General features: G+C 31.7%; 1 protein-coding gene across 6 annotated transcripts in view; it reads right to left on the bottom strand.

Moving 5' to 3' along the window:
- Positions 1 to 13088, bottom strand: part of RapGAP1 (Rap GTPase activating protein 1) — a 162668-nt gene that overhangs the window by 54853 nt on the left and 94727 nt on the right. Inside the window, exon 1 of one of the 6 annotated variants that reach the window (XM_068761512.1) lies at positions 3480 to 3548. The exons of the other annotated variants lie outside the window; for them this stretch is intronic. Within the exon in view, the coding sequence (XP_068617613.1) occupies positions 3480 to 3506 (27 nt within the window). The 5' untranslated portion in view covers positions 3507 to 3548. Of the gene's footprint in view, positions 1 to 3479; positions 3549 to 13088 lie in introns of those variants that run through there. 6 annotated transcript variants of the gene reach the window in all.

Here is a 13088-nt window from a genome sequence, read left to right as displayed (position 1 = left end):
AGAAATAAAACTTGTTAAAAATGTAATCGTGTGAATTTATCTTAATAAAGCGAAATTACTTTCTGGGTTCCCTAATATATATTAAGCGCTGATGCAGCTAAATGGCCCACAGAAGTAGAATTAGCACGTGCAGACACGGCGTCTAGAAGCAAAAGTCACTATGATTAAACAATCCGGTAATTTTAGTAACCGCACCTCCAGCTCAAACAGAGCAATGCTAAAACTATCTACTTGTCAACAGATACGGTATTTTACACGATGGCCCTACCACTAGTAATACATAAAAAATCGAGATCTGTGGCGAGTTTGAGTGTATCTTTTAATTAACCCAGATAAGCCTGAAACTATAATTTTCTGAAAATTTTGAAAAAAGTTACATTATTTAGTTTATTAGATCTTATGCAACATAAAAAAAATTATGAAAAAAAAATTAAGTGTAAGGCTTTCAGGGAAACAGCCGTCCTATATGTAGGACAGTAGGATAATAAGAGCAAATAAAAGACCATTTATGACAAAACAGAATGTAATCAAAAAGTGTAGTTTATTAGATAACTATTGATTATATTACCCATTGTTATAAGTAATTTACTAGATTAACATTATTTATGAATGATATGTTTCAAAACACTTGACACACACTCCAACATCACATTTCTTGCAACGTGTCAAACATTTTTTGTGACATTGTCGACAATGTGTTTGCTTCGATTGAGGAATAACCAGATGATTCATTTGGTCTTTACGACTATCAGCATGTTCATGATGGGAGGGTCGGCTAGGCCCTCTTTTGGCATTTTTTCTGTTTGATTCAATCAAAGCAATTGCTACTCTTCTGCGAAAGCCAAGATGATCCAGTTTTCCATGATTTATTTTATATAACTGCCATGCATTATGTTCGGCAAGATCAATCATGTGTGTGAGCAACGGCATGTACCATTTCTTACCTCGTATACCAATTCGGTAATGTGAAATATTTTCATCAGACCGATCAGAACTCCTCCCATATATTTGTTATAGATGGACACCATATGTGGTTCTTCTATGACAATGTTTCTCTTTTCACTTTGTGAGAAGCGTTTGGCAGATTGTTTAGGATTTATTCCTACAGCATTAGAAGCAATACCGAATATATTATTGTCATGCCATTTAGCAATAATGAACGTGTTGTCATGTGTCGTTCTGTAATCGACAGCACCACGTTCCTTTTTTTTCAGTATCTTCGATGTAATCAGAGGACAACTAGATGTCCTGTTTTCTCGAACTGTCCCAGTGCAACGAAGGCCTTTCTTTGTTATCTCTTCCAGCAAGGGCGTCCCAGTAAAAAAATTATCAAAAACTACGTGGTAAGGAAGGTCGAAGCCACGTGAAATCAGCACATCGCAAAAAGTGAGAACAACGCTTGCACCCAGCCCCAATTCTTTATATATTGGATTGCACATAGTTATAGCACCTTGGTATGGTTCCATCCATAAAACATACCCTAACCGTATAGCACCAACCCAAGCTTTGAACCCGTACCTAATAGGTTTACCTTTTATGTGCTGTTTGCAGCCATGTCTACCATAGTAGGGGATCATGGCCTCATCTACACTGTAATGCTCTTCAAGAGGAGAAAACTCTAAGAACTTTTTATTTAGAAGTGTAAGGCGGGCGTACTTTTGTGTATTTGTCTTGCAAATCCAGATTATCATTGACATGAAGGTGGCGAAAAATAAAGTCAAATCTATCCCTAGTCATAGCCGAGCTGATCAATTCATTCTTTGTATCAGGGGAGTTTTCCCAATACATTCTTCTACGGGGGAGCCATGAATAACCACTAACCAACAATATGCCGATGAAACATTTCATATCTTCAGTGGTTATGTCTCCAGGCAAATTCTTTTTGACAGCATATTTATTGCTCTCTGACACCAACAACGAAATAACATCTTCATCTAAGAAGTTTTCAAACCACTCAATTGGGCGCTTATCTTGGCAAGCGCCTTGAACATCTGGCCAATTCACGGGATTTTTTGCCAAGTCCCGTTTTCTCCATGCGTAGGTACGCCTACGTTTAGTTCGACCTGTAGAATCAGAAGGTTCTTCTTCTGTATCACTCACCATAATCTGCCCTTGAATCATTACTTCAGCCGGTTGAAGCAGAATGTTTCGTGGCAAATTATTCAAAGTTACATTATCTTCTTCACCCGAATCTTCGTCAGTGAGATAGTCAGGATCAACAGGAGGAGGTAGAATACATATCAGTCGTTCTCTATAATCTTCTTCATTATCAGAAACATTTTCTAAAGCATCTAAAATTTCATGCGCAGCTAACGGTCTGTAAAGAAAAAGTTGTATTATTGTACTAAAGTCATGTATATTATCCTACTGTCCTATATATAGTACGCTAGTATTTGTAACAAGTTATACGTAATTTATTTATATTATTTTGCTAGAATATTTATTTAGTACAAAAGTTAAGGTTATCAACTAGATATTAACACAGAAAAAAACAACTCACGAGTAAAATATAACTTTTTATACATACCTGTCATTTGCCATGTCTGCAACGCACTTTTATTACACACTTATAAGGTAAAATATGAGGTAAAAACTGTTAAAATAACTGTCTTTTTATTTTTTCTAATAAAGCTGACACGTTTCTTACTGCAAATCATAAGACTAAATAATCTTAGACAAAGAGGGTATTCTGATATTTTTTTTTATTTCTACTGTCCTAAATATAGGACAGTAGGCTTATCTGGGTTAAAACATTGTTCTCTGCGACTACATATTGTGTATTCAACTCATTTCACGTTAGATCATTAAGTAAATATTAGTAAAAAATATTTTTGTCTTTAATTCATTTGATTATAAATTATTAAAAAATAAAATCTACTTGTATAAATTTATTCGACCCTTTTATTTATTAATCTATTTTATAATAAATTGGTCGCTTTTCATAAATATTTATTATTGTTGATCAAAGAAAAGAAAGAAATTAAACAAAAATTATAATACGACAGCCAAGTATTTTATATAAAAGTATGTAAGGCAAAGTTAATGATCGGCGTTTATCTGATTTATTACACACAAAAGCTACCAATCTACAGACGTCTCGGATTGCGTTTTTCAAGTAAGAAAATAGAAACTCGGAAACTTTCTTAGTGGGTCACGCTATGCTGGTTATTTATAGTACAGTCCCATTCGATCGATCTCTGTTAGATGCAAGTTTCCAAAATAATACTGTGAATTCCGGAGTAAAAGAATGTCTTTTACGTTCTTAGAGAACTATTAGTCGAGCCAGTTTCAGTTAAATAAATTTAAAAACATATTAATAATCCTCTACTTCCTAACATAAAAGAATTGAGTAGTTCATTTCAGCTGTGTAAAACATACAATGTAAACCTCAGTTGTTATGCGCATGACCTTTAAAGTAAATTGTAAAGAGCCTTCACAGATAAATATTGTATATGAACATATAAAATTCAGTTACTTACACGCAAAAACAAATCATGGTTATCCATTAAAAGAACACGAATTTTTTACATTGGTAACACACATTTCAGCAAAACGATGAGCAGTGAAGCGACTGCCCGAAAACAAGTTAAAATCAAAGAAACCTGTTGCAAGATGGCGCGGGGTTTATTTTAAAATAATATTATATTAGCGTCACAACCGATCCGTAAAAGACTTGCCAGAAAACTGACACGTCCGCACTTAACAGGCGTACCAGTCATTATTCACTTCGTAAATAGTGACCATGTGTGTGTACTTTATAAAGTTCATTATTGAAGCGAACAGCGTTCGATTCTTTTTTAGTATCAAAATTGAATAGATAACTCGGTCAGACGGCTACATTTTTCAAAGTAATGTTCAGTTGTCTATCCAAAGATTCTAACAAATTAAGTTTTATTCTCATTATAAAGAAAATATTTTTCATTTATAATTCATCGCTATTGAAAGATATCTTAAGTGTAAGTTATAAATATGCGAGCGAGAACTTTTAGGAAGCGAGACATCATTAACAACCGAATTCAGTTTGCCTAAAGTTTGTTTACAGTTATTGGCCAGGACTTCGTCCAACATTGGACATCATATGTCTGAAATGATGATTAAATTGACAGTTATGTATTTAAATAACATAAATTTAATTTCAAAACCTACTATTAAATTAGACAACTCAAAAACTGCATATCGCTCAATGGATTGTTTAACGACATCGAATCTGTAGACAAACGGAAGGCAATGGGCAAGGCACATAACGAAGACCACGGATCGGCTAGCACAGAGTAGATCGTTTCAATAAGGTGAATAGGTGAACTTGTTAAGGTCGTCGGATGATTGAATGTAGCCCATTACCAACCGATCATAATGGAATAACACGGCAGAGGTCTATGTTCTATGGTGATGAATGATGATAAAAATGTGTTTAATTGAGCATTTATTCCAATTAACAACTGTAAAAATACATATCAATGTCATATTGATGTGGAAACACGAAATATTATTATTCTTGCTTCGATAACTCATGACATGTATATCCGTGTTAGAATTGCAGGACGTAACGAGATACTCGTATCTAAACCTTGAACACTCAAGATTACCGTACGATCCAACGTAATCACTATATCTACAGACTATCAATAAAAAATATCACGAATCCGCACATATGATTCAGCAACTGTTAACTCGAGGTGAGGTCAAATAAACATTATATTTACACAAACATTTTGAGACGAAGGAAAATCTAAGAGATACACACAACGAAAACAATAACATATTGTAAGTTTATTAAACTTTTATAATTGTAACATTAAGGATAGTAATATTAATAATCTCATTCCAAAATCAAAGTACTAACTCATAGGATGCAATTTATGACAGGAACTGCAACTGTCATTAATAAAGATAAATACGCTAATATAATTTGCATACAATATCATGTACAATATCCAGACACATCAGACAGGGAATACTTAGAAAATATAACACATGAATCGACAAGTGACTATATATTACGTCGGAAAAATGATGGTACGTCAAAGAAACACAATAGAAAAAAAAGCGCTTGTTGCTCGTAACATTGCATATTCTATTTTGCAAACAACGGCCTCTTGTCTCACTATGATGTTGCGACACCGGGTGCTGATTTATTCAAACAGCAAGACGATTACGTCGGTTCGAATTATGATTTCATGTGAGGATACAAACAGAATTAAACCTTGTGGCCTTTGATACTAAAAATATTTTCGTCTAAACTATCAAAACACAAAAATTGGAATGTTATGACTTTGGCAATAATACAAAAAGACATTTATGAGTCAGTCTGACAGACTGTTTACCTGTTTTCTCTAACTGTAATTCATTTACAAAAACAGAAGCAGTAAATTGTATTTTTACTCAACTATTTTACATAGAAATATTAGGGTTTCACGAAGTATATTTTAAAAACCATTTAACGTGACAAAAATCCCTGAATAATTAATGTATGACGGTTAATAAGAGTTGTAAGAAAATATAGCACAAGTAACAAGTAAGTTGCAAAAGGTGTTAACAACAGCAGCCAATCGATTGCATCTCGTTGAAAAGTGGACAATCCAGTCTACACAAAGGAGACCCTGGTGAGTCAGCTTCTTGAATCATTTATAATCAATTCTATACTTTCAATACAAATCGTCGACAATATGCAATCTCAACTACAAATGTCTGTTACGAAATGAAATGACATAAAATTTATGAAGAATGATAAATATACTCTTTTTTTTTCAACATTATATACAAGTATTTACTAAATAATAATATTATTTAAAATTCTTTATATTAATGAAAAAGTCAAATAAAGTTTAGATATCACGTCAACATCTAGATCAAATTATATTTCTTACACAAGATCAATTAAATAACAACGTGGAAAACAATCGAAAATAAAATCAAATTAATAATTTATATCGTGAAACACAAGTTTTCACATTTTAGGTGTTTCCGCAGCACTATGTCCTATGTATTGATACTTTTTTTAAATTAAAATAAACTTTATTTTACAAATGAGAGCCATGCGAGCTATTATCGCATAGGGCTATGAGATCTTTTTGTGAAATCGGTTTAAAGAGGTCAATATTCTTATAACAGCTTCATAATTTATTTTTAATAATATTTTGTATATTTAAAATAACAATAAATAATTCGAAAAAATATGAGACGTCGATAGTGTATTTACAAGGCACTGTGAAAAACTGGCTGTACCAAAGACAGAATATAATTAGATTTTTAATCTAATGCCGCAAAAATTTATCGTACTGACAAAATTCAAAACGAATATTAAAAATCAATTGACGAAAAAAGCTTATTATTCAATAAGTAATATATTTAAGTGATTAGAATCCGTGGCAGTGATATCGCCTGATTATTTTGATTTCATTTAGGCTCAACCTGATAAAGTGTATATTTATAAGTTTGTGTTAAACTTTATTAAAAGATGTGTTGTTGTGGTGTTTCTTGCTGCTTTTTCTACACATCTATAACACCTCGCGAAGCAGAGTAGAGTCAAAAATAAAACAGATTAAAAAATATATAGATAACAAACTGACGATCAAATAAGAGTTCTGTTAAAATTACCTGAGTTCAACAAACGTTTTTTATTTTTATCTTTCATATGAGCCCATAATAGACCGTTAAGTGTTGAAATGTTTGCTGATTTTAGTAACATGTATAGCGCGTATGACAATTGGCTCAATTTGGTACAGGTATTAGTCTCAGTTATAACTTCTCTTATATATTAGTTTCAGATATAACTTCGTCATTATATTCAAGAATTAGGTTTACGTTGTTATTATTTTTTGTGAATTATTTAAACTACTATTACTTTCCAAAAGTAAGCAACTAAGCCTGCCAGGTTTACGCTAGGAAGTATTGCACAGGGTGACTAGTTATAGGTATAAAAGCTTTCGAGGGGTGAATGTATAGCTTATTTACTATCAATCACTGTGTGATACACCCTATCTAAAAATCAAAGCTTGCAAAAATAATTGATAATGCAATAATAATATAATACGAAAAAAAACATTTTCGAAATATGGATCACTCAGCAGAATTTTTACTGCCAGAAGTTATTGACCTATCGAATTTCAACAGAAAAATTAATGTAACATATTTCGGAGTAATCTTTAATACATGGTGATTGAAAATAGGTGTAAAAGCTATGAAGCTTTTTGCTGACAAATAAACGATATCTTCATCCTTAAAGTTTTTTAACTTATAAGCAATATATAATAAAATTAACCAATATATAATATAAACAAATTTAGCATCGGAACAGCATTTACACAGAGATTTCATATTAAATAAATTTCCTCAATACGTTTTTAGGAATGACTCATGTTTTCGAAGTTCTAATGCAAAAAACGAACGCAGACAAGACTCCATTATTAAGATAAGCCCATCCATTAGTAAAGGATACTTTTTGTGGTAATGCCAGGGTGGACAATATCATGTTTTCGAATGTTACCCAGCGGTTAGTTTTTTTTTACATTAAAATAAACGTGAAGAGGTTTATCACGTTTATTTTAAGCAAACGACTTTATCATTAATGTCATGGTAATGTCTAATTTCTACCTACTGTTTTCATGTCTGATACAAATATATTAGGGATTAACAGAATTGTTTTATGGTAACGTAATATGATTAAACCTTATATCGAAATCGACTTGAGTCTTAAAAACAAATCTATATAACATACAAAACTTTTACATTAATACATAAAAGTATCAAGATTCTCCAACAATCCTCTATGAATACGAGAGAGATATGTTTCTGTATAATATTTAACATTTCAAAAAATATGTATTGAAAGTTTCGCAATAACGGATAGAGTGGTTTCAGCCAGCACGGTATGCACGCCAGATTACAATGTTGAATGCAAGCCTGGAACATTCCAAAGCACTCCCAGCTTACGCGATATTCACTGCTGCGCCTGAAAGAAAATCGACTTCGCAATTCGCCGCCATTTTAAAAAAATATATTCGCAGTCTTCTTGAGATACACATATTGTAAAAATACTAAAACTATCTGTCATCGCCCGTCTCGCGTAGCCGTTCGTTATTTTATAAAATCTATCTTAGTCATATGTATCAATCCATATATATTCCGGCTATGTTTTAAACCTATAAAAGCTACCCTCCCTGATAGGCGGAGAATATAAACAATCATTCCTATCCCTTTGCAGAGAAATAGCGGAAAGTGCAATAAAAAGAAACAAAACGTAAATACAGGAAATAAATAAATAAATATATATTAAAAAATTAAAATAGAAAATATAATTATTAACTATTAAAATATATAAATCTGTGATAAAGATAATAATTGTATAAGAAACAAAAATGTAAAATAAAAAAAAATAAAAAAAAAGCTATTGAAAATGTAAAAAGCAAGGGAAGAATGATAGATGATCAGAGCAAAAGAGAAAGACAGACGAATTGTGGCATGAAAGATTAGAACAGAAAGAAAGATTATGTGAAGAATGAAAGAGAAGAGAATGAAAATAAAATAACTAAGTGAAAAAATTTAATGCTTGTAAAGTCCCTATCCCAACATAAATAGGGGTACGAGAGGCCCCCAATAGCGGGGGTCAGTCATTAAAAAAAAAAAAAAAAAAAAAAAAAACCTATAAAAGTAACAGTTTGAAAGTATGGATTTTTTATGAACGTCGTCCCAACCTTCCTTTCGACCGGAATTCCGTAAAATTCATCCTTAGCTGACCTTTACTTGGTGAAAGGAATATTTTTATCAAATTTTAAGTTTCTACGCATTTTGGTTTTATTGAATCTTGATGACAATATCATATAATTTCAAATACTTATTTGATGTAATTCTAATATTCCACATTACTTAGTTATGTACAATATAAACTATACAGGGGTTTCTTACTCACACAAACTATACACAGTTAACAAAGAAATAAAAGATGAAATGGCATCTAGTTCAATTCTAAACACAATGTAAACAACCGTTTGCACAATCTGTACAATAAAGTCACGTAGTTTTTTTACGTGTAACGTTTTCAAGACCACAATTTCCCACATAGATGTCTAACCAAATGGCGGGAATTCTTTTATAAGTCATTGTCAAAGACAACACAATCAAAGTAAAAGAAGCGGTTTCTTTGAATTAAAGCTTGAGAATAATTGAATCGATACAATCATTGGAGAAATTTTACGCTCATCAAAAGATATGACACGAAATCATTTATTTAAAATCTTTATTTAATTGAATATAATATATATGATTATAACCAATAAATATAAATATTTATTGATAGTATTAATATGTGAAAAGATAAAACATTAATTCCTTTAGTTTTCACTGACGGATAAAACACAAGTATTTGATTTGGCCCTTTTTAAACATTTTTTTCGTCTGTAAATGAGGACCCTTTTCTTCACTGCAATAGAGTCTACTTTCGAAATACACCGTTTTAATAACCAATAATAGGGACTTAATCTACGCCATGGTAACCATAAAACGACGCAATAGTCATTTTCCGATGGTCATAAAGGAAAGAGACGACAGTATAAATTCGTTCTTTTTACGACCTCTATTACGGGTTCGTGTTTGGCCTATTTCATTTATTAAGGCGATAACATTATGGGGTTGCAAATCGAAGGTGTATTGTAAACATTAAGTGAGGCATAATGTAGACAAACACATTATAATAAATTTATTTATATCATTCAAATATATTGCACTTGTGTATATCATGAGAAAAATCAAAAGCCAATCATTTCAACCATTTGACATAAACTTGAATCAAATTGAGCTCTTTTGTAATGACATCCTTTAACTAACAATATATGGCTAAGAGGTTCAAAAATGTCTTAATCTTAGAAAATGTTATAATAATCTAATCCAAATTTATTTCATAATAATAATAAACTTAAGCATAAAGAAACCATATCCGTGTTTTCTTTTAATTAATTGAGATTAAAAAGTCGCAAAGGGTCCAAAAATGTTTATGCTAGTCACTGAGATATTATGTATGAAGTACAAAGTTATTTTACTACAACACAAATTAAATTGTACTGTTATGTGTAAGAAAAGCGTCGAAATAGTAAACTGCAAAATGTATCAGCCATTTGTTATTATTTACCTTATGTTATGGTATAGATCCATAAAAAATCTATATGTAAAAATTATAACGTGACTTAAAATGAATAAAGATGTTATGATATTCATTTCATGCATAATATCATTAATTTATTCATTCGTATCATCATCCTTAAATTTTCAATAGGACCGGCTAGAAGTGGCCTGTATCCCGTATCTACCGTTGACTTTAACAGGATCATATCTCCATCTTGTGTGCTGAAATCCTACCTTGCACTGGGCGGTTCGAGATCTCAACTACAGAACCTTAAAGTCCTAGCGGCCATCTATTTTACCTCAACGTCTTGAAGAAAATATAAGAGTTATAATATAGATAATAATTTAGAACTCAACCAATTATATATTGTACCATTACCGGAATTGACCTTTTGTATGTAATGCAACCGGAGTACACATTTGCAGTGACCACAGTGTTCACAACGTTTATCACAATGTGTAGTAACGGTAGCTAAATTAACTCATTTGTGTTTATTATAAAGCCATAAGCTTTGACCTAATTAATTACCGTTTTAATTTCTTGATTAAAAGCAAATAAATGAATGCAGTTAAGGAAAATAAAATCAATATTGGAAAACTAACTGAATTAAATAAAACTGATATTCAATGTAATCCTAAAACAATCAGTACCCGTTGTTAAAAATCTATCATATATTTGTATGATATCAGTAGGTATTGTTTTGCAAATCTATTTTTTGCAAGTTAATTGAAAAGATCAAACGCGATGTGATTTTTTATATATGAGTTGTGACCTGATTTTTGCAGATAACAAAATACACTAATAGTAATAACTTTTTTAAAAGTCGATTACATATAGCCGGTAAATTATAGTATTCAGCTTCTTTTAAATAAATTTCTCATAACTTTGCGACACTAAACAATTTTTCAATACAATTCTATTAATAACACAACGCCTAAATTTCTCAGTTATAACTTGAGACGTGATGAACTTAAATAGTTCAGTAACTTCATTGAATATAATGTAAACAACAACAAAGTAATATTTGGCACTACTGTCTGAAGACAGATTAAGCTTCGTTCTAAATACCTAACTATAGGCTCTTTTCAAAATCTACATTATGTTCTTTGTGTCGATATTTACCTTCGGTCTTTACCATATTAGTGCTTAGAATATGTTTCGGTATTGACTGTTACCTTATACAATTACCGCAACCGCTGTACCGCGCCTAAGGTATGTGCGCGACGAGACAGGGGAAGCAATGACCGTTCTGATCCGTCAGACAGTCAACACCCGCGGCGGCCGGCTTTTGCTCATTTTTCTAGACCCTCACCTCTCTGCGGTTTCCTTGGGCGTAGTACAGCGGTTATGGTAGCACTATAGATATTTCTTTTAATGTAGAAGCAGCCGTGCTCTTAAATCACGTAGGCGGTCCAGAAAAGCTTTCTACTATCAGGTTCAACGTTGTCTAAGAGTGTCGCACCTCGCATTATTTGCGCGTAAAGCAGATAGCCACCGTGGCTTTAAAGTTCTGGATTATTTAGCGGATATCTAACCTGCGATCGGTAGATGCTGAATGCAGGTCGCTTCCGACCTATCCTATTAGAAGTCTCTAGTAGTGGTCAATATCTATCAGTGGATATCTTACATCTGAAATGATGTTCATTACGATATTTGTTGTTAATTACTATATGCTTTCTTTATTGGCAACAATTTCTATTTCTTTTTCTGTACTTAAACGTTTTTGAAATGTAATTTTATTTACTAGATACATTTCAGCAAAATTTTTGCCGTCTCTGTCAATGTTTGTGCATACATGCACGAAACGACAGCTGTTGGAACACCTGCGTGCGCAACTGTCGCCATGACTACACTGCCGAAACATTAGACATGTGGCCAGCAGTTTTAAACATGTCAGTTTATAATTAATGTTACAAAAAATAAAATAATCAAATATCGAATACCGAATGTAATTTCTAAATATACTCTCTTTGAAATTTATAGTTAAAATAGTATATTTAAATAAAACAATTAATTTGACCTGATCAAAATTATAATCATATAACCGATAAAAACATGACTATTTTATTTGGTACTTGTCCCAAAAAACTCGGTACTGCTAAAAGCTATAAGCTGTTCTTATTTCAAAATAAAAATCAGTAATTAAAACACATTTTATAGTGATCACTTTATTTACTGGTTAGATGTCTGAAACAATAATTAGGCATAAAATAAGTTTTCTATTTCGAACCCTGCAACACTTTTTTGTAATAATATTTTTATTGTAATACTTTATGGTACTCAAAGGAATTAACTTTAATATTCTTAAGGTTTTGTAGAGGAAAAATGCGTTGTTTTTGTTTTCTCTACAAATTTACATTTTGTATCCACAAGATCTTTCTTTTGCCTATAAGAAATTATAAAAAAAATGATATCATAAGTGTTTCCAATTTTATCTATATTGACACTTTTTTCAAAGAATATGAGCAGTTCTATTTCGCAAATAAATTAATAATTAATAATTTTAACATAAACGTTTATTCACTATTATAACTATCAAGAAAACTAGTCGGATCAAAATAATTTAAGCAGTGGCAAGCCGCACTCTCCAACGAATTTTGGTACATGAATGTTTATGATAGTTAAAGTATTATTTTTTTGCTTTTTTAAAGGACACATTTCTATTTTATTTAGTAAGTTGAACAATTGAAGTAACTGCAAAGAATTGTACAAACTCGTATGAAAAGGAAAATAAACAATTAAATTTGTCAATTAAAACAACACATAAATGGTGATGTCATGGCGACTGTCTGTTGACAATGCCAATAAACGTTTTATACAGGGATTAGACACTTCGTCTATCGTGATACTAATAGACGGAAGGTCAGAACCTTGTAACACTTCAGCTTACATCTACGCGACATACTCAAATTTACGAATGACATAACATTTGCGGGTGTTTTACGAATTCACAAGGAATATCGTGTTGTGC

Source organism: Battus philenor, unplaced genomic scaffold (genome assembly GCF_028537555.1).
Source record: "Battus philenor isolate CCGP_79_NKW_IND1 unplaced genomic scaffold, ilBatPhil1.0.hap1 SCAF_15, whole genome shotgun sequence".
Classification (NCBI taxonomy): Eukaryota; Metazoa; Arthropoda; class Insecta; order Lepidoptera; family Papilionidae; genus Battus; species Battus philenor.
The sequence above is the reverse complement of the archived record's forward strand: the minus strand, read 5'-3'. Positions and strand labels throughout refer to the sequence as shown.